Source organism: Saccopteryx bilineata, chromosome 5 (genome assembly GCF_036850765.1).
Source record: "Saccopteryx bilineata isolate mSacBil1 chromosome 5, mSacBil1_pri_phased_curated, whole genome shotgun sequence".
Lineage (NCBI taxonomy): Eukaryota > Metazoa > Chordata > Mammalia > Chiroptera > Emballonuridae > Saccopteryx > Saccopteryx bilineata.
In genome coordinates this window covers 64,498,635-64,521,313 of record NC_089494.1, presented here as the reverse complement: position 1 = coordinate 64,521,313, position 22,679 = coordinate 64,498,635, and the positions used below count along the sequence as shown (strand labels likewise).

Genomic DNA, 22,679 nt, shown 5'->3' with positions numbered 1-22,679 from the left:
ATTCCATAACAGTAAGAAAATATATAAATGACCAGTAGCTATGAAAAGACATTCAGCCTCACCAGTAATTAGAAATATGAAAATTAAATAATTACCTATCATGACTTGACTAAAATGTAAAAGACAATTAATATCCTTTTTTTGCTGAGGTTGCAAAGAGATAGGCATCTCAAATGCTGTCGGTAGGAAAATATATTAGTAAAGCCTCTTTAAGAACAATGTGAAAACATATATATAAAAAATGTAAACCTATACATCTTGTGAATTATCAATTCCAATTTTAAATATCTATCTTAATGAAACACTAGCACATCTCAAAATATGTGTACAGATACAATGACATTCACTACAGCACTGCTTGCAGTAGTGAAAAAAAAATGAGTAACTGTCAACGGGATAATTTATGGAAAGTATCATAACCAATACGATGCAATACTAGGCAGCTATTAAATAAATCTTTGTGAACTGACATGGAAAGATCTCAAAGACGTTTAAGTAAATAAAAGCGAGTCATAGAATAATACACACATAAATTTAAAAATATAATCCTGTTTTTAAAGTATAAATATGTATATAAATATTTAAATAGAGATGAAAAACAGACGACAAATTTACACTCTAACCAGTTAGCAGTGATACCCTCTGGAACAGGGAGCAGCGAATCCCTGCCACATCTACTATGTATGTAGCATCACATGAATCTTTTGTAAGAACACGTCCATGGACTACTTACATATTTTTTACAATGTGTGACAATAGCAACACAGTGAGTGTATTGCTATTTATTCTATTCCAATGAGAATAACTGAAAACTTTGCTTTCAAAGCTAATTCTTTTGTTCCCGCCAGGCCCGGAGAGAGCCCAGGGTGTGCTGCAGGGCTGGCAGCCATCAACGCTGAGTGCTGTGGAGGGTACTAAGTGGCTCGGTCCATCAACAGTCCTGCCCCTGGAATATATTTCTGCATATCCTCGCATACCCCGGCTCATTGGCAACAGCAATGTTTTTCCAAAGCACTTTACTAAAGTAAATAAATTCTGATGCTACACATCAAATCACAACCATCCTGGAGTGTAGACGTGCCTGTCAAGATGCATTTGAGATCTAAATTAGTAATCACACCCTTAGTGAGTGACTTTTGAAATAGGTAGTTTGTATTTGGATTCATAAGAAAGAACCGAGACCCCACTAAATCACAAGAGAGAGCTTTCCCCTTTCTTCTTCCCTCCCTTCACTCCACCATAGCCCTTTCTAAATCAAACTATTTCCTGTAAAAGTGTAAGAGGCAAAAACCTAATCATGAGTTACGAGGAATCAGTGGTGAATCAAAATACAAGACACTATCTGTCCAGTTAGGAAGGAAAACCCAACTACATGGATACATTTTGGTGTGTATTTTATTATTGATTGGAATCATATCCATATGAAAGAACATTGCCAAAGTATCCTTTACTCTTCTGAAAGCTAGGCCCTGGCCTTGCAGTGTCAGAGGAAGGCAGAACTCAGCCAGCAATGCTGGAGATGCCCCGCTTTCCCTGTGCACACCGACAGGGGGGGAGCTGTCTGGGAAGTGCCTTCTGACTGATGAACAGAGGAGGGCCCGCACACATGTTAAACACAATGGAAGCACACGCAAGTCATTAGCCTGGTCCTCTGGCATGCATCTTTTCCAAAGGAGCTCCTCTGAATGGTGTCCGCACTTGGTCTTGTTATACCTCTTGATCAGCAAATACCTTTATATTCCAGCATGGAAAACAAGCTAGGAATTAAATACATCCAATATTGATGCTTCATTCCCGTAAGTCACCCATAAGAGAATGAATTTAATTGTAATACATTTATTGTCATGTGATTCTTAATAAAACACTTTCAAAACATTCTGTACATTTCAAGCCACTAAGAACTGCATTACGTTCTATAAATGTGATTTGTTGGGATGAGGTGCCAAGATGTCTCTGTACAAAGATGTACAATATGTACAGTCAGTCACTATCAGTGCAAACTGTGCAAAGCAGTCTAGAACACTAATTCATGCCAAAGCTTAGAAAACATTTCAACACAGAAGCTTGAAACTGCATTGTGTTTTTTTCCCCTGGGAAAATGATTATAAACAAATATATGTATATGTCATACAGATGCCTCAGCTCGGTCAGCACCGTGCGGCCGACCGGATACCCGACAGGGCTGCCCTCCCAGGCCTCTCTCTTTACGGTGCCGTTTTGCCACACTCAACGGTCGTCTCCTCACTGAGCTGCTGCCACTGCCTTTGACTGAGCCACAGAAACACTAGGAGGCTTAAATTTGGGAAGATAAAGGCCAAACTTGTTTTCAATGCCAGCGAAAGTGGCTGTGGCGAGTCTGTATCCACCAATGTGATCAGGATTGGCAGGGGGAAGGTCTGCGATGCGTGACTTGGGTGTTGGTTCTGAGCCGGAGGGTTTGCTGTTGACAGGAAAAAGCACATGGTTAGCATGCACAGATGCTCAAGCCCAACGGGGATGCCACACAAATGAACATCTTCAGGCTGCCCCGTGTGCCACAGACAAGACTACTCCTTGTCCAACGAGTCCCCTGTCTTCTGTGCTGCAGTAGTCATGGTTTATAGGGGTTCCGAAAGCAACACATTCACGTATTTGACTCAGAAGACAGTGGCCTTGATTTCAATGCTTATATACTTATATAAATAGATCCAAGCAAATAAATCAAGAAGAAAATACACTCAAATACTAACACTTTCTGGGAAATAGGATTATGAATGATTTTCCCTTTTATAGTGTCCTATTTTCCAAATTTTCTACACTAAGCATAATCATAAAAAGTTTACATTTTTCTTTAATTTGACAATTAAAAAACCTGCCTTTTAAAACAGTAGACTCATGAAGGTTATAACTAAAATTATTCAAAGAGAAATAATATAATGCTTACTTTTATGGAATGTGTAAGCATAGAAAAGCCTGGAATTGTAAGATTGCTGTTCTTTCTTTGTGTAAGTCCACCTACTTGGTTCAACAGCTAATTCCTAACTTGGCTTTTCAGCAGAAAATGAGGTTTACAGGATTCTGAGGTGAAGACTCAGATGCAGGATTTGATCTCATGCTGAAAAGCAGAGACTTGCTTGCTCTGGGTATAACTGTTCCCACCCAGCACACTCGCAAGCGAGTCCTCTTCCCTCCAGCGTGGCTCCAAGAGGCCCGATTTCACAATCACTGGTGATTATGTCCATGGGCATAACCTCTCTCTGAATCTTTCTTGTTTTGCTTGCAATAAATTAGCTCTAAGAACATGTATACCTCTTCCAATAATAAATTATGGTAAATAATGAAATTTCAGGGGTATAAAGGGCTTGAGTATCTGAAATAAAAGTTCATGAAAGTGTTACTAATATAAGTTTACAGTACTTCTGGTGAAAAAGCCAAACAATAAAATCTAAACAGTAAGAATCTAAATCCATGAAGCTCAGTACTGCTTACACTAAAAACAGATAACTATTCACCTAACTTAATTTCCCCAAGTAGCTGCTTAATGCTGCATATGATGTCATCCTGCCAAGATCTTCCCTAAGCAACTCAGGCCCACTGTTTAAGTGCACTGGTCCTATAGAATTTTCTGCTCTATCAGTTTCTAAAACTGTTTTCGTAGGCTGAACAAAGACTTGCTTTGGTTTGAGTGCTTTCTGGTTTTTTTGGGGTTTTTTTTAGCGGGAGACAGAGACAGAGGGACAGGCAAGGATGGACGGACAGACAGGAAGGGAGAGAGATGAGAAGCATCAACTTGTTTCAGCACTTTAGTTGTTCACTGATTCTTTCTCACATGTGCCTTGACCGGGGGCTTCAGCTGAGTCAGTGACCCCTTGCTCAAGCCAGCGACCATGGGGTCATATATGTCTATGATCCCACACGCAAGCTGACAACCCAGCCCTCAAGCTGGTGAGCCTGCACTTAAGCCAGATGAGCCTTAGCTCTAGCTGGCGACTCTGGGGTTTCGAACCTGGGTCCTCAGCATCCCAGGTCAACGCTCTATCCACAGAGCAACTGCCTGGCCAGGCTGGGTACTTTTATAAAGATGGTAAATAGCTGCACTTACAGGCCTCCAAAATCAATGTAAAACCACCTCTGGAGGAGCTCATAGGTGACCAAGGTGACACCAAACTGGGGAGAGGATCGAAACACTCGAGCTGAAAAAGAGAGACAGGAGTGGCAGGCACTGAGCACCAGGATAACTGTGGCAAAGATGACCTGTGAATAATGGAAGTAGGACCCTATGCCAGCTAGCCATTCCACATGGCCCCAGCCCCCACCTGCAGTCCCTTTCCAAAATGCTGAGGGCCCTTCTTCCCGGAGAATCTTCCTGAAACAGTCGATGACACCACTGTATGTTGTCTGGCCCGCACGGGCGGCCACTTGCAGTCTTGTCTTGATGACATCAGCAGGAGTTACCAGAGAAGCGGCGGGCACACCTTCCAGGAGGAAAGCACATTTAATTCATTCAAAGTACCTTATGAAGGACAGAAATACTGCAAACAGCTAACAATACGATTATAATGCAACTTCAACTATGTAACTCAAAGCTTCTTAAAGAGATGTCTGGGCACTAATGGAAAAAAAGATATAAATGCCTCTTAGCTATTTCAGTGCGGTCAGGGTAAAATTCTTTTTCTTTCTGAATTAGGAAAAACACTCTATCATCCCAAAGAACTGTGAGAGGAAAAAAAGGCAGCAGTATATTACTAGGAAACTCCCATGTGTTCCTCTTTAGATTTCAATTCTTTTATCTTTTTTCCCCCCCTAAATAAGATACAAGTATTTCCATGAAAAATAAGAAATGAGGATAATGTCAATTTAATGAGCTTAGTAATGTATCTGACATCACACTGTAGTGTTTTTTGCTGATTCTTGTCACCCTAACATGTGAGGTGAGTATCAATACTCACATCTACTCACCTACTGGAGAGGCTAACTTGAGAGCTGACTGTGACCCCTTTCAGAAATGCTTATGTGAGAGAAGTCATTGCAATGGCAGCAGAGGAGACCAGGCAAGCAGTTAAGGAACAATAGGGGACAGATCATGGGAAGGCCTTAGCAACCATCCCCTGTGCCCAAGCTCCCTGGGGCCATGTTGAGATCAATCAGCAGCAGGACACCCAAGATGGATTTCACAACACCTTTTTTTTTTTTTTTTTGTATTTTTCTGAAGCTGGAAACGGGGAGAGACAGTCAGACAGACTCCCGCATGCGCCCGACCGGGATCCACCCGGCACACCCACCAGGGGGCGACGCTCTGCCCACCAGGGGCGATGCTCTGCCCCTCCAGGGCGTCGCTCTGTCACGACCAGAGCCACTCTAGCACCTGGAGCAGAGGCCAAAGAGCCATCCCCAGCACCCAGGCCATCTTTGCTCCAATGGAGCCTTGCTGCGGGAGGGGAAGAGAGAGACAGAGAGGAAGGAAGGAGAGGGGGAGGGGTGGAAAAGCAGATGGGTGCTTCTCCTGTGTGCCCTGGCCGGGAATCGAACCAGGGACTTCCGCACGCCGGGCAGACGCTCTATCACTGAGCCAACTGGCCAGGGCCTTTTTGTTTTTTAATTTTATTTTAGAGAGGAGGGGAAAAGAGAGAGAGAGAGAGAGAGAGAGAGAGAGAGAGAGAAGGGGGAGGAGCACAAAGCATCAACTCCCATATGTGCCTTGACCAGGCAAGCCAGGGTTTTGAACCGGCAACCTCAGTGTTTCCAGGTTGATGCTTTATCCACTGCGCCACCACAGGTCAGGCAACACCTTTTACTTATAAAACAAAACAGGGAACATAGGGGCAAGATAATCTCCCTCAGGGAAAGAGAAATTCAATTCAAACAGAGTATTACTGAATCATTACTAGGAGATGGGGCTGGTGGACTTTGGGACTCTGGTAGAGAATGATGCAAATACTCTCTCTTCCTCCCACCCCTGCGTGGCTCTATGCCTTATTTGGGTGAAACAAAGTCAACTACTTTCCTTTGGAATGTTCTGAATTCTGAATATTCTTGGCACCTGCCAGTGAAGCTTTATGAGCAAAAATTAGACAAATTCCTCTCTCATTCTGAAAACTGACATCAAATGTCTGCGGACAAGAAGTGGGTGCCGACAGCGGCATGGAAAGGTTTGCTTGGTTCTATTAAGCACTGGCAACATGCCTGCCCACGGTCACTGTTCTTTGGCTGTTTTTTTTCCCCTGCTGATTGGAAAGCACAAAGGAAAGACATGAGGAAAATCTTGCTGGTCCCGTTTAAAACTGGGAGACTCTGGTAAGTAACAGAAAGGGGCTGGGCAAACACTCAGCGCCACGCTGAGCTGGTGGCTTTACTGCCTTGCGAATGTGCGAGCGACTGACTGAAGTTACACATGCCAGGAAACAAAGGGCCCCAAATAAGGGCTCAGGGCTACCTGAGAGAGCTTTTTTGTTTTTTTTAAGGTGAGAGATGGGGAGATATTGAGACAGACTCCCACATGCGCCCTGACCCCATCTGGGGCTGATGCTCAAGTACCAAGCTGTCCTCAGCACCTGAGGCCACACGTGAACAAATCGAGCTACTGGCTGCGGGAGGGGAAGAGGGAGAGAAGCAGAAGGTTGCTTCTCCCGTGTGCCCTGACCAGGAATTGAACCTGGGACTTCCACACACTGGGCCAACACTCCATCTATACTGAGCCACCGGCCAGGGCCCTGAGAGAGTTTCTTCATCACCACATGTCATTCGCTGTCATCAGGGTGGGAACAACAACATGGTCCCCAACGCCCGCAGCACCAAGGGCTCCCGCTGCACACCACACGGCAGGGAGGGCTCAGGCCGTCCTGCCACGTTTAGCCAGGGCACCGGAGGAGAATGAGCCCAGTGAGAGCTCCACAGGCAAGGCTCGGGCAACCAGAACTAAAATGATCATCTGGGGACTATCTGTGTTTGCGTTCACCCTCCACGCTCTGTCCCTGACTTGCTGTAATGGAAAAAAGCATGTGCCCTTTCCCCCTGAGCGACCCCGGAGCGCTGAAGCAGCCGGAGACACCCACCCTCCCCTTCCACTGCCAGTCAGCCCCTTCATTACTCAGGAGGAAGGCTCGACCCATGAGACCGGAAGGAAGCATCTTAGGACCTTCCTGCATTTTTTTACACTTCTCTTTCAGATGACTCTCTTCTGTATCCAATCTGTTATCTTGGACCAGATGAAGGTTTTCATTTTTCCCATTGACATTTATTGACTGACATCTATCCTATTATTACTATGCTGGCCACAAAGGGAAGGCAGAGACGAACAGAATGAAACCTCGGCCCTCGAGGAGCTCCCAGCCTGGTACAGAGGAAAAAACTTATACAACCATTAATAAAAGACAGAAAGTGTTAAAAAAAAAACAAAACCCAGAGAAGAGATGCCAATCAAGTACAAGGGGGTTTGCTGGGGAAGTCCTGCTTACTTTGGTTTAAGGAATGACGGTAGAAGGAACAGAAACAGCTTCAGGATAAAAGCTCAGTGTTGAGCCAAATGATACACATTCCAATGTGATAGAGAGTGAGGGCCCGCTAGACACGTGCGTCAGCACGAGGTTCAACAAAGCACCTGATTTGATAAAGAACTCTTCCACCTTAATGCTTAGCTTGGCGACACCAAGGTTTCAGGGGCACAGAAGGATAAGAAACACGTTAATGAGGAAAGCTCAATTTCGATGGGCAGATCTAATTTGGCTCCAAGTTGCTAAGCTGCATTAAGCTGTTTATCCAAATTATGCAAATGTAATTAACTCTCATCAGAATTATAGCACATCCCACAAAGGAGAAAAAGCGATCACATTTAAACTAAGTCAGATACAAATAATAACCCTTCCAGAATTAGAGGGGGAAAGTACCTAGAGATTCTGCACTTCTTAAAGAGAATAGGAGGGTTCTTTTGGCTTAAAAAAAAAAAAATTGTAGTTACCTGCCATGGCTCCAGCTGTGAGGAGATTGAGACCTCCCACATGTCCGTCTTCATCGGCCAGAAGCAGTTTGCAGTGAGCATACACAGGAAAATAGATGGCAGAGAAGGGAATGTCTCGGAGGAAGCAGGCTTTGGCGCCCTGTCAACGGTGAGGAGAGACAGCAGAACAGTTGAATACACAGGGTGTGGATGCCACACGATGACAAGCCTGAGGTGTCCCTCAAACACACCGGGACTGATGTGGAAGGAGAGTGGGGATAACTACATATCAGGACACAGATGGCTCAAAGCTTGAGAAAAGCTGGTGGGTCTTAGTGTCCTGGAATTAGTTAACTGGGCAATGCTGTTATTCTGACAACTAAGAATTTTCTGGTATTTCCAGTATAGACTCAGTTTTTTAAGGTTAATAAAAATTCAATTTTCAAACCTCCAGGCTGCTTGTTCTATTTGGCTTTGATGGGAGGTCAGGGGGAATAGACTTGGAAACCCAGTATTGATAGCTTGATTCCAAAGCAACCAGCAAAGGCAGCCCGAACACTAACAAATCTCCAATTCCATGCACGTCAGCCAGGACCCTGAAGGGCCGGGTAAGAAGCAGGAAGCAGCAGCAGTGGAAAAGGAAGGGGAAAGAAACCACCACCGATTGCCCATCCTGCAGAGCAGAGCACTGGGGGGACCCAGACAACATGCTTCAGCAGCAGGTTTCCATGGGAGTGGAGAGCTGCCCAGGGACAGCGTGTCTCAGTGACTGAAGTCACAGTGGCCATCCCGCAGTCTGGTCAGCAGCACACACACTCTCCTAACTGCCAGGGCTTTACCCAGCCAGATGGATACTCCAGCTCTGGCACTCTTTCCCTAAGGGCTCTTTTTTTAAAAGACACCTCAAACATTAAAAAAAAAAAAAAAAAAAAAAAGTTCCAGAGACTCTCTGAACGATAATACAAAGAGAAACAATATTAATAAATTCAGTCTCAAAGGAAATTCCAGGCCCTGGCCAGGTAGCTCAGTAAGTTACAGTGTCATCCTGATACCTTGAAACACCAAGGTAGCAGGTTCAACCTCTAGTCAGGGAACATACAAGAATCAACAAATGAATGCAGTAAGTGGAATAACAGATCAGTGTTTCTCTCAAGTCAATAAATATTTTTTTTTAAAGGGAATGCCAGGCCCTGGCTGGTTGGTTCAGTGGACAGAGCGCTGAGCCAGCATGTGGACGTCCAGGTTTGATCTCTGGTCAGGGCACACATGAGAAGTGATCACCTGCTTTTCCCCCTCCCCCTCTTCCCCTTCTCTCTCTCTTCTCCCACAGCCAATTGGTCCAAGTGTTGGCCCTGGGTGCTGAGGATAGTTCGGTTGATTCAGGCAGCAGCCCCAGACTGGGGTGCAGGGTGGATCCTAGTCGAGGCGCATGTGGGAGTCTATCTCCCCTCCTCTCACTTAGAAAAAAAGTAATTCCAAAAAGGATGGAAACTGAAAGGGGGGGGATGTGTACAGAACTCAAGATAGGCGGCATTGGTTTACTGGTCTCCTAAGAGCCCTGGAGCTGTGTGAGTCTAATCTATAGAATTTCTAATTTGCTTCTATAGAAGCAAATTTACACATTTTCCACAGTGATGGATCTATAAATAAATCAGATGCTGTGCAAACACGGTTGTCTGTAGCTGCTAAGTTTACGTATTCTCCCCTCATACCAGGAGAAAGAACGGGAAGAAATACTCTTCCTTGTTTGAGAAGAATAATAGCTTCTGCTCCATTACTCTGATCTCTAATGATGGGAGTAGGTAACCTGCAGGGAAGGAGTCTGTTGACTGGCGTTTTACTCAAGTACAATACACTCTTTTTTTTAAAAATGGAATTCATTATTGACAAATCCCACCACTTAACTTCTTAAAGAACTGAACCCTACCAAACTCTACTACTGTTTCACTGTGGTCAAATTATTAAGACAAAGAGGCGTTCCTACTGGGAAGGTAACAACAGAAATAACTCAGACTCAAAATAAACAGAACACTACCTTGAAGTCCTACACCAGCCCCAAAGGAACACCAGAGAAACTTTCTCCGAATCACCATCCAATGCAAGGCTGTGCACCTGAAGCCAGTGGCCTGCAGTGGGCCCTCCCTGCAGGCAGCTCCAGAAAGCCTGCGGGTGACAGGAGGGTGTGCTGGTACACTCCACTGCCCAAACAGTCCGGCTTTTCCTTTTTCTTTGGTTTCTACTCCAAGAACTACCCTGCTGGACAAGAGTGCTTTCCATTTGGGGTGGGGGGACCCTGGTTTCCACATTCTCTCATGTATCTATTGAATAAGTTTCAACCTTTCTGTTGAGATAACCTGAGGGAAATCTACCCACCTTATACAAACCGAAGAGTCCAAGGTCCCGGAGCACATTCAAGGCACTGACCCTGGGTCCCGTGGTGATCTCTCCAGCTACCTGCAGGCGGATCTTTACTATCTCCAGTGGGTTGGTAAAGATGACCTGCGAGCCCCCAGCCTGCAAGCAAGGGAGGAGAAGACAAGCACATTTCCAAATCAGAACCCGACTGGCAGTACAACAAAGAAAACTCCAGGAAAGCGTCCACATTGTAGCACTTTCTGTCTCCCTCTTCAGTCATCCCGTGCACAGGGATAGTCCCGAACTCTGCTCACGCCAGTATACACCTGGGTTTGTTTCTGCTTGAAATGTCAAGACTGTTTCTCAGACCAGTCCTTCCAGCATCAAACCAGCCATATCCAAGATGGCCAAACTAATAAATTCATTCGGAAAACAAAAACGAAGCCAGATGTGGCAGTGGGAGCTCCCAGTGACAGGGAAAGAGGCGCTTGGTGTCTTTTAGGAGCTGGAGCCAAAATCTGGGTCTAAAATGGTTCCTTCCCTCTTCTTAGCAAGTGTTCGCTTGATTTAGCTCAGCCACCTGCTCCGTGGGTTATAGAGCACAGGACCCAAAAGTCAGAGGGGAAGTCTCTGGTTCAAATTCTAAATTGTGTCATCCTGAGCAAAACTTGACCCAGTAACACCTACATAAAAGGACAGAATTTAGCAAGACAAATTCAGTGTTGTTTCGACACAAAACCAGAAAAACTCTTCAAGGCGGCCCTGGGAAATGGAACATCTAGTTACCATGAATACAACACAGGCAAATCAAAGCCACACTCCACACTCTCTAGTGGTGACTGACAGAGATTTGAATTTGGATAATGAGAGGGTATTTCCATCTGAAATCTGTTAACTGGTAAAGGAAAAAAAATGTTTAAAAAACTGCTACCAACTCCTTTTTGTGTTCTGTAAGAACGAATGTGCATATGTGTGTATATATATATACATGGATACATAAAAATGAATAATTTTTAAAAACATAAATACCTACATATCTCCATTCATAAAATGAAAAACTCTTCATCTCACCTACAGCTATTTATATAATCACAATCATACTTATATAATCATAATGATATTATATAATCGTAACTTCAATGCAATAGCATGTCACACGTGAAACAGGAAGTGTGTGTCCCTCAGTGGGGCACTGTAATTCCACAGGTATAGAAAGACTACAAACAATAAACTCCATGCTCCACTCAATGCCACTTTAATACTCTACCTTCACCCACATTCCAGTTCATTTTTCTAAGTCCCACAGCCCTCCCATACCTCCTTCCAAGGGGCAGCAACAAGTCCCAGCCCACTGTCCTAAATGGCCGAGAGCTATAAACCCCCCAACTGCTCCTGTGCCAATCCTGACCCTTTTACTCCTATCAACATCCACAACTGCCAACACCCCCTTCCTCTTCGTGGGAAGCTTCTTGTCCTGGATTCCCCAGGGCCCTAAATCCCCCTTTTGTTCACCAAGCGTAGGGGTGCAGCAATTAGCTGTCTCTCCCTGGGATCTGTGCAACTCCCAACTCACACAATCCAGACCACAGGCACAACAGGTCCCTCAGCGACCGCCTGACCCAATTTTACATGTTGATTTTCCTGTGTCTTTCTCCCTTTTAATCTGTTGCACTACAGGCAGGAAGACTCATTTCAATGTTTTCATTTAAGCAAACAATACTTTCAAAAGGATTACTGGGTGAAAAATTATGTTATAATGATAATCCAAGTAATTGTTCCTGTAGCTAGTATTAAAGACCAAACCTAATTGAAAAGTTTGTTACTTTCTTAAAATTTCTGGTAAAGATTGTCTTCTGGAAAATGCACTTTATGTTCTAAACTAAAGCAGATTTAAAAAAATAATAATAATAGAACCACAGATTTTGATTATAATCTCCAAAATTTGCCACCACCAGACAATGTTGACCCCTGGGTGTCACTTGTTAAACATGGACATTAATTAAGTTTAAGTAAATATAAAGTTCTTTCGTGTTCTTAGTCATTAGTAAATTATCCCACAGAGCAATAGTACTCAACCAGCACTCCCCTCACCAACAGCTCCCTCCTCCCCTTCTTCTCTCATGGCCTCTTGGAAACAGTTGCCAGTTTATTGAGATTTGTACTCCTTTAACAACTCTTCAGATTTCTTTCTGTGGGTACATGTAAAAGGCTTTCTATAGGAACAGTACAATTAAGAGAAGGAAATAACTGCATTTTAAAAACAAACACAGCCCTGGTTGGTTGGCTTCGTGGATTGAGTGTCAACCCGGTATACAGACATCCTGGGTTCCATTCCCGGCCAGGGCACACAAGAGAAAAGACCTTCTGCTTCTCTCCTCTTCCCTCTCCCCTCTTCTCTCCCTTGTCCCCTTCCACAGCCAGTGGCTTGAATGGTTCAAGCATCGACCTGGGACACTTAAGATAGCTCATTTGATCCAAGTGCATCAGCCTCAGGCACTAAATATAGCTTGGTTGATTTGGGCATTGGCCCCAGAAAGAGGAGTCACCGGGTGGATCTCAGTCGGGCATATGCAGGAGTCTATCTCACTATCTCCCCTTCTCTCACTTAAAAAATAAATAAATAAAGGCAAACACATGAACTGTCATACACATTGAAGGTTTGTTACCCAGAACACATACTAAGTCCCAACAGTACATTGGGCATATCCACAAAACTAAATTGACAAGTGAACATAGAGCAAGGCACACATACACTTTTTCACACTTATATACTTTTGTTTCACACTTATGTGCTCTACCTGAGGAAGGAAAATTTCTACCAATGTATAGTAAGTATATGTTTTAGAAGTCAATATGCATTTTAAAAAATATAGCAGGCCTATACTATCCAGAAATATTGAATAATTTTAGAAAAAAATAAAGACTGCTACTTGTCTTAAACTTTGAATATTTTATAACTCTTAAAGAAAAATGTATATGGCAAATATGCATAGCCTTTTTTAAAATTCTGTGGTTAAACACTATCTCATACATATTAAATTGAGGATGGAGAGGGGGAATAAAACTTTCAATTAATTCAATCACTCTGCTAAGAAACCTAGTAACACAGAACAAGAATTATGATGTAATTGCATCCTTAACTCAGTGTTTCCCTCTAAGAAACAAATACAAGAAAATATTACTTCTCCTCTTTTATAAGACTTAATTATAAGTGTTATCATTAATAACAGCTTTTCAAAGAAAAAAACTGCTTACAACCAGTATAATCATTGAATATACAAAATTTCAGAAGTGAAAAATTGTGAAATATGTAAGTTTTCAATGAAAAAAAGTACCTGTATTTTTATAAATATGCTAATGTTTGCTATTTTAAAAAGCAACTAGCGGTAGAGTGTCGGCCTAGTGTGCGGAGGACCCGGGTTCGATACCCGGCCAGGGCACACAGGAGAAGCGCCCATTTGCTTCTCCACCCCTCCGCCGCGCTTTCCTCTCTGTCTCTCTCTTCCCCTCCCGCAGCCAAGGCTCCATTGGAGCAAAGATGGCCCGGGCGCTGGGGATGGCTCTGTGGCCTCTGCCTCAGGCGCTAGAGTGGCTCTGGTCGCAACATGGCGACGCCCAGGATGGGCAGAGCATCGCCCCCTGGTGGGCAGAGCGTCGCCCCATGGTGGGCGTGCCGGGTGGATCCCGGTCGGGCACATGCGGGAGTCTGTCTGACTGTCTCTCCCTGTTTCCAGCTTCAGAAAAATGAAAAAAATAAATAATAAAAAAATAAAATAAAATAAAAAGCAACTAAATTAGCCTGATCAGGTGGTGACACAGTGGATAGAGCATCAGATTGGGATGTGGAGGACCCAGGTTCAAAGCCCTGAGGTTGCTGGCTTGAGCAGGGTCACTGGCTTGAGCATGGGATCATAGACATGACCCCATGGTCGCTGGCTTAAGACCAAGGTCGCTGGTTTGAGCCCAAGGTCACTGGCTTGAGGAAGGGGTCACTTGCTCTGCTGTAGCCCCCTAGGGCAAGGCACATATGAGAAAACAATCAATGAACAACTAAGGAGACTAAGGAGCCACAACAAAGAACTGATATTTCTCATCTCTCTCCCTTCCTGCCTGTCTGTCCCTACCTGGCCCTCTCTCTGTCCCTGTCACACACACACACAAAAGCAACAAAATTAAACAGAAAAAGAATGTAAATGTCCAATAAGAAAATAGTTAAGTAGAAACAATTATATGCTCTTACTCAGACAAAAAGTATGCCAATGACATAAACAGAACATAAAATATTAGGGACTCATTGATCACAAACAAATGTGTAATAATTTACTGGAATTTTTTAATTTACTGGAATTTATTAAAATCAGAATGGCTTAGAGGTGAAAACATTGGTTGCTTCCTGAGAACAATAAGTAGGTGGGAGAAATAATTTTCAAAGCATACCCCCTCACACTTTTTAAATTTTGAATTAAATAAATATATTTACTCAAAAAATAAAAACAAAACAAACAAAATACTTCCCAAAAAATAAGAAACAGAACTGGTCTTAGAAACAATAGCTTCTTTTATAGACTAGGTCTTTTCTCACATATTCTTCCCTGTGGTAAACTTGGTAATTTATGTACTTTACATGCATTTTTAAAAAGTAGTGAATACCAGTTATCTGTAGGTCAAAAACTTAAAAAAAAACCTTATCTAGGTCTTGGCCACCGTGAATAATGCTGCAATGTACATAGGGGTGCATATGCAAATAAATGTTCTTAAATTTTTTCAGGTAAATAACCAGAAGAGGGGTTGCTGGGTCATATGGTAACTCTATTCTTAATGTTTTGAGGAACCTCCACTATGTTTTCCATAGTGGCTGTATCAGTTTACATTCCTACCAGCAGTGAATGAGGGTCACAATTAATATAATTTTTAAAAGAGCTTATCTATGTATATATGAACATCAAAAATATCTAACCAGGCCCTGGCTAGTTGGCTCAGTGGCAGAGCGTCGGCCTGGTGTGCAGGAGTCCTGGGTTCGATTCCCAGCCAGGGCACACAGGAGAAGTGCCCGTCTGCTTCTCCACCCCTCCCCCTCTCCTTCCTCTCTGTCTCTCTCTTCCCCTCCTGCAGCCAAGGCTCCATTGGAGCAAAGTTGGCCCGGGCACTGAGGATGGTTCTGTCGCCTCTGCCTCAGGCACTAGAATGGTTCTGGTTGCAACAGAGCGACGCTCCAGATGGGCAGAGCATCATCGCCCCCTGGTGGGCGTGCCGGGTGGAACTCGGTCGGGTGGATCTCGGTCGGGCGCATGCGGGAGTCTGTCTGACTGCCTCCCCATTTCCAACTTCAGAAAAATACACACACACAAAAAAAATCTAACCAGCCTGACCAGGCAGTGGCTCAGTGGATAGAGTCTGGGATGCGGAGGACCCAGGTTCAAGACCCCGAGGTCGCCAGCTTGAGTGTGGGCTCATCTAGTTTGAGCAAAGCTCACCAGCTTGGATCCAAGGTCGCTGGCTTGAGCAAGGGGTTACTCGGCCTGCTGGAGGCCCGCAGTCAAGGCACATATGAGAAAGCATCAATGAACAACTAAGGTGTTGCAATGAAAAACTGATGATTGATGTTTCTCATCTCTCTCAGTTCCTGTCTGTCTGTCCCTATCTATCCCTCTCTCTGTCTCTGTAGAAAAAAAAACAACAAACAAAACTAAGCAGCTTGACCTGTGGTGGACACAGTGGATAAAGGCATCCATCTGGAGTGCTGAGGTCACCGGTTCGAAGTCCCGGGCTTGCCCCATCAAGACACATATAAGAAGCAACTACGAGAAGATGTTTCCCACTCCTCCCCCACCATTTTTCTCTCTCTAAAATCAATCAAAAAAAAAATCTTTTTAGCCTGAGCAGGCAGTGGCACAGTGGATAGAGCGTCGGACTGGGATGTGGAAGGACTCAGGTTCGAGACCCCAAGGTCACCAGCTTGAGCACGGGCTCATCTGGCTTGAGCAAAAGGCTCACCAGCTTGGACCCAAGGTCGCTGGCTCGAGCAAGGGGTTACTCGGTCTGCTGAAGGCCCGCGGTCAAGGCACATATGAGAAAGCAATCAATGAACAACTAAGGTGTCACAACGAAAAACTGATAATTGATGCTTCTCATCTCTCTCTCTGTTCCTGTCTGTCCCTATCTATCCCTCTCTCTGACTCTCTCTCTGTCCTTGTTAAAAAAAAAAAAAAACTTTTTTAAAAAGTGTAAAAAATGTCTAAACCAAAGATAGCTAGGGATCTGAAATAACAGATACCAAGATAAATAAAATCTCAAATTAACACAGCTAGAGTCTTAAGTGACGATTGTCTGCTTTGACATCTTGATGCTTCTGGTACTGATGCTGATTTAGATAACATACCATTCTACACAATACCTCTGGTGAATTTTTTTACTCACCAGCTCACCAAAATTAACTTTTAACTCTAATTGCTAAATTTATTTCCCTCTTCAAATTGCTGCTTATATTTTTTAGGAGAGGCAAGTATTCATGTTAAAACTGATGTAGATGCTTTTTTCAGTATTAAGTTATCATTTTGTTGTTCAGAACTGAAATACAAATGGCACAGTAAAGGGACCAAATCTCATTTGGAATGAGGGTTACCTATATACAACAGAAATGGAATGTAAAAACTTCCATTTAATCTTGTGTTACGTTTTTTTATTGAGAAAATGAACCGACTAAAGCTGACAGCGAAAGTTAGAAGAAAAAGAATGTAATATTGCTATGTCACCACGCCTCTATGTGCCTGAGGCCACACAGGGTTAGGCTTGTCCAACCTGCTCTCACAATCCTGTCCCGGGGGCAGAGTTCACAGAGAACTCTGTGAACCCTGCCTGTGCCAAGTTCCTAGTTTATTTCCTTCTTTGATCTATTGTCTCCTATAGTTTGCAACTATTTTCCTCCAACTACAAAATATCCAATCCCAACAATTTATTACAAAATCTTGCCTTACAGACTGATGAAACTCTACCTTCAACTTAAAGCCACACCAGCTCCTTGAACAGGTGTACAAAATATGTGCATTTAAAATAACCAGAAAACTAATGCGAGTCACAGAATTAGTTGTCACAAGGACTGCCTCCAGAGGGAACAGGGACAGTGATTGTATCACACACCATCGATGATAAACACTCTTAGACTTTCATATAACAATGGGAAATGCTATGGTTCATTCTAAAAGTCTGGGATAATGACAGTTTAAGAGGAATAAGCAGCAATTTGCTCATTGCTGAGTGATGATACATGCCAGGGTGTTAGGGTATGAACAGATAAAACTACACATCCCCCTAAGTAGGGTAAAGGAAGAGTCAACATTCCTAGTTACCTATCATAAGCCACTTCACCATAACTTTATATGAACTTTCAACTTGTGTGCATATGTTTGTGTGTTCATATAAGTATTCAGGCATGTAGTTGGGACCAAATCAATCCCTGGGGAAGGGAACTGAAGAAACTATTTCCAGACAGCTCTTCAGATACGTGAAAGTTCAGTTTGCTGAGGAAGACACAGCATAGGGAGCTGCCTAGCTATAGATCTTGGCTCCCAGGATTAAACTAACAAGTGGATGTTTTGTGGCACTTAACATGGGTGTGTGTGTATGTGCAAGGCATACATGGCTGAAGGGAGAAAGCATGAGAGACACGGTGAAAACATTCTAGATTGGAAGGCTGTTGACCTATATTGTCATTAACTTTGTAACCTTGGATAGTCATAATCTTTCCATTCCCTGGTTTCCTAATACAACAACAGAGATCCCAACAACTGCTCTATCTACCTAACTGAGCTCTTGGGCACTAAATAATGTGGGAGCACTGTGCAGATTGAAAGCAAGATACCAAGGGAAGGGGTGTGTTTTTCAGGAAGCTAAGTTCACAAAGGGCTACAGAAACACCTGCAACATGATGGATTTATATTAGCCCTGTGCTGAGCAATAAGTACATTTTGAGTTTTATGACTTCCATTCATTCAGAAGTGTACATTCTCTAAAAGAGGTAATGTGATCAGTCAGGTAAGTACTTTTGTTAGAATTAACAGCATAAAAACATATACCAGAGAGATGTTTAGAAAATATATACAGGTCAGTCCATTTAGACTTTTAAATTTTCTGCTCTATAGACTTGAAAAGATTTTTTTCCTACATTTTTTCCTGCTGCTTAAGATAATTAAAAGACAAGTCACAGACTGGAAAACATATTCATAACACATATATTTCACAAAGTACTGTCTCCATGATGTATTAAAGAATTCCTACAAGGCAATAATAAGAAAATATGAATAAGCTATTGAAACATAGACAGAATACTTGAACAGATATTTCAGACACAAAAAAGATATGAATAGCCAATAAGCACATGATAGGATGTTCAATATCTTTAGGCTTCAGGGAAATGCAAATTAAACCACAATAAGATATCATTCCACACCAATCAGAATGACTAAAATAAAAAAGACTAAGAATATGAATGGTGGAGATGTGGAATAATTGAATACTCTTATGCTACTGATGAGACCATAAAATGGTCCATTCACTTTCAAGAACCAACTGTCAGTTTGTTTCAAATTAAAAATACATCATCCTATTCTGCTTTTAGATATTCACCCAAGAAAAGTGAAAGCATATGACTCTTGAAAACATTAAGCAAAATATGTCAACAATGAAAGAATGCATTTTGTACGATGACATTTATGGTGACAGGAATCAGGGCAGTGGTTACTTCTGGGGTGAAATGTTCTATATCTTATCTTGGGTAGTGATTTCATAGGTATACACAATTGTTAAAACTCATTGAACTGACTGATATCTAAATCTGTTCATTTTTGGTATGTTAATTATACCTAAGTAAATTAACATACATGTATATATATTTAGGTATGTTAAATTTTTATTTTATATATACCCATATAATGAAAAGGAAAAAAAGAAAAGCTGCTACAAAGCTGAATGGGCTTATCTAGATTTATTTTAGTACATGGAGAAGGCCCTGATTTGATTCTTCAAGAGAACATTATAGAATAAAAGGAATTGGTCTTAAAATCAAAATATTTGGGCTCATATGAAACCTGCAGGATATTTTAATTGTGTGACGGAGGTGAGAAAATTAGCCTTTCTGAGCTGCTGTTCTTCATCTACCTCTTGCATAGCAGTGACACAGTGCTTTTTAAAGTACTTTAAAAATTCTAAGTTGACATTAAAGTATTATTCTTGTCCACAACAGATATCATAATTAAACAACTCAATTATATTTATGTGTGATATGGACATGTAATTATATGTTACTATATATGTATGTATTTATATATAGAGAGAGTTTCTAATAGAAAACTAAAGCCCTGGTTGGTTTGCATAGTGGTATAGCGTCAGCCTGGTGTGTGGATGTCCCAGGTTTGATTCCCAGTCAGGGCACATAGAAGAAGCAACCATCTGCTTCTCCACCCTTTTCCCTCTCCCTTCTCCCTTCTCCCTCTTCCCCTACCACAGCCATGGCTCAATTAGTTTGAGCGAGTTGGTTTTGGGTGCAGAGGTTAGCTCCATGGCGTCCGTCTCAGATGCTAAAAAAAAAAAAAAAAAAATGGGGCCAGTTGGCGCAGTTGTAGAGTGTTGGCTCAGCATATAGAAGTCCCGGGTTCAATTTCTGGCCAGGGCACACAGGAGAAGTGCCCATCTGCTTCTCTACCCTTCCCATCCCCCTTACTATCTCTGTCTTCTCCTTCCGCAGCCAAGGCTCCATTGGAGTAAAGTTGGCCCAGGCGCTGAGGATGGCTCCATGGCCTCTGCCTCAGGCACTAGAATGGCTCCAGTTGTAATGGAGCAACACCCCAGATGGGCAGAGCCTCGCCCCCGGGTGGGCTTGCCAGGTAGATCCCAGTCCGGTGCATGCAGGAGTCTCTCTGCCTCACTTTTTTTTTTTTTTGTATTTTTCTGAAGTTTGAAACGGGGAGGCAGTCAGAGAGACTTCCGCGTGCGCCCGACCGGGATCCACTCGGCATGCCCACCAGGGGGTGATGCTCTGCCCATCTGGGCCGTCGCTCTGCTGCAACCAGAGCCATTCTAGCGCCTGAGGCAGAGGCCACAGAGCCATCCTCAGCGCCCGGGCCAACTTTGCTGCAATGGAGCCTTGGTTGCGGGAGGGGAAGAGAGAGACAGAGAGGAAGGAGAGGGGGAAGCGTGGAGAAGCAGATGGGCGCTTCTCCTGTGTGCCCTGGCTGGGAATCGAACCCGGGACTCCTGCATGCCAGGCTGATGCTCTACCACTGAGCCAACCGGCCAGGGCCTGCCTCCTCACTTCTCACTTCAGAAAAATACAAAAAGGAAAAAAGAAAAAATGGCTTGGCTGCTGAGCAACACAGCAATTGCCCCAGATAGGCAGAGCACTGCCCCCTAGTGGACATGCAAGGAGGATCCCAGTCGGGCATATGCAGGAGTCTGTCTCTCTGCCTCCCCTCCTCTCACCAAAATAAAATGAAATAATAAAATGAAATGAATAGATATATAGAAAACTAAAAACAGCTCTGACCAGTGGTGCAGTAGATAGAGCATCCTCACAAGGTGCCAAGGTAGCTGGGAACCTGGTCAGGGCATCTATGAGTGGCTGCACAACTAAGTGGAACAGTTAGTTGATGCTTCTCTTTCCCTCCCTCTCTCTCTCTCTCTCTCTCTCTTTTCCCCCAGCCTCCAAAAGTAAAAATAAAATTGTAAAAGAAAAAGAGGGCCCTGGCCAGTTGACTCAGTGCATAGAGCATCGGCCCAGCCTGTGGATGTCCTGGGTTGGTTCCCGGGCCAGGACACACTGAAAAGTGATCATCTGTTTCTCTCCCCCTTCTCTTTCTCTTCCGCTCTTGCAGCCAGTGACTCAACTGTTTCAAGTGTTGGCCACGACGCTGAGGATAGCTCAGTTGATTTGAGCATCAGCCCCAGACAGTGCTGCTGGGTGGATCCTGGCTAGGGAGCATGCAGGAGTCTATCTTCCCTCCTCTCACTTAATAAAAAAAGCTTGATAAGAATGGCTTACCTATGAGAAAAAATTATCTGAATATACAATAAAAAAAATACACGCTAAACATACAACATCCATAACAAATATCTACTAACTGCACACGTACACGTACACTCTTACCCCATTCCCAGCTAAAGAAAGGCCAAGCAATTATTAAACCTGAATGCAATTTATAGACATTACAACAAAAAAATCTTATTATCATATCTAAATTATGATAAATTCTGAACTAGTAAGTCTTTCTTGGGAAGGTTTTGCTCTAGCTATAAAATAAGAGTTTAATATTCACAGTGAAGATTCAAAATTTGAAAATGTTTATACTCTGTTTATACTTCTGATCCCAAAGGTTACATTGTATTTCTAATGTGAGAAATGCTGCAGATCCCCTGCTGCCCCCAGAAACCAAGAGCTTCTTTCATTTGCAATCAGAACTCAGAGTGAACAAAACTTCCATCTGGTTTTAAAAGAAATGTGTGTGTGTGTGTGTTCATGCATGTGCACATACCCATGAACAGCAAGCATGTATATAAAAACATTAGAAGAAAACATACCAAAATCTTGACAATAAAAAGTAAAACTGTCATTTGGTAATATCTCAAGTCAAGGTAGAAAACCCTAAAAAATTAAGGTTAAAAAATGCTACAGCCTGACCTGTGGTGGCGCAGTGGATAAAGCGTCGACCTGGAATGCTGAGGTTGCCGGTTCGAAACCCTGGGCTTGCCTGGTCAAGGCACATATGGGAGTTGATGCTTCCAGCTCCTCCCCACCTTCTCTCTGTGTCTCTCTCTCCTCTCTCTCTCCCTCTCTGTATCTCTCTCTCCCTTTCTCTCTCCTATCTAAAATGAATAAATAAATAAATAAATAAATAAATAAATAAAAAAGCAAAAATCTAAAAAAAAAAAAAAAATGCTACAAAAGTCCTGGCCAGTTGCCTCAGCGATAGACTGCCAGTCTGGCGTGTGGAGGTCCCAGATTTGATTCCGGGCCAGGGCACACAGGAGAAGCGTCCATCTGCTTCTCCACCTTTCCCCCTCTCTTTCCTCTCTGTCTCTCTCTTCCCTTCCTGTAGCCAAGGCTCCAGTGGAGCAAAGTTGGCCCAGGCGCTGAGGATAGCTCCATGGCCTCTGCCTCAGATGCTAGAATGGCACCAGCCACAGCGGAGCAACACCGTAGATGGGCAGAGCATCAACCCCTGGTGGGTATGCTGGGTGGATCCCAGTCAGACACATGCAGGAGTCTGTCTAACTGTCTCCCTACTTCTAACTTCAGAAAAATACAAAAAAATAAAAAAGGGTACAAACACCTGACCAGGTGGTGGTGCAGTGGATAGAGCATCAGCCTGGGATGCTGTGGACCCAGGTTTCAAAGCCTGAGATCACTGGCTTGAGCATGGGA

At 43.3% G+C, this 22,679-nt stretch overlaps 1 protein-coding gene across 5 annotated transcripts in view; it reads right to left on the bottom strand.

Annotated features, from left to right (window-relative positions):
* Positions 1-1,377: 1,377 nt before the first annotated feature.
* SLC25A12 (solute carrier family 25 member 12) overlaps positions 1,378-22,679 on the bottom strand; it is a 206,523-nt gene continuing 185,221 nt past the window's right edge. For all 5 annotated transcript variants that reach the window (XM_066279356.1, XM_066279359.1, XM_066279357.1 and 2 more), the window contains 5 exons: positions 10,286-10,426; positions 7,934-8,072; positions 4,296-4,454; positions 4,082-4,172; positions 1,378-2,440 (listed from right to left, as the gene is read on the bottom strand). In XM_066279356.1, coding sequence (XP_066135453.1) covers positions 2,242-2,440; positions 4,082-4,172; positions 4,296-4,454; positions 7,934-8,072; positions 10,286-10,426 — 729 coding nt within the window. In that variant the 3' untranslated portion in view covers positions 1,378-2,241. The remainder of the gene's footprint in view (positions 2,441-4,081; positions 4,173-4,295; positions 4,455-7,933; positions 8,073-10,285; positions 10,427-22,679) is intronic.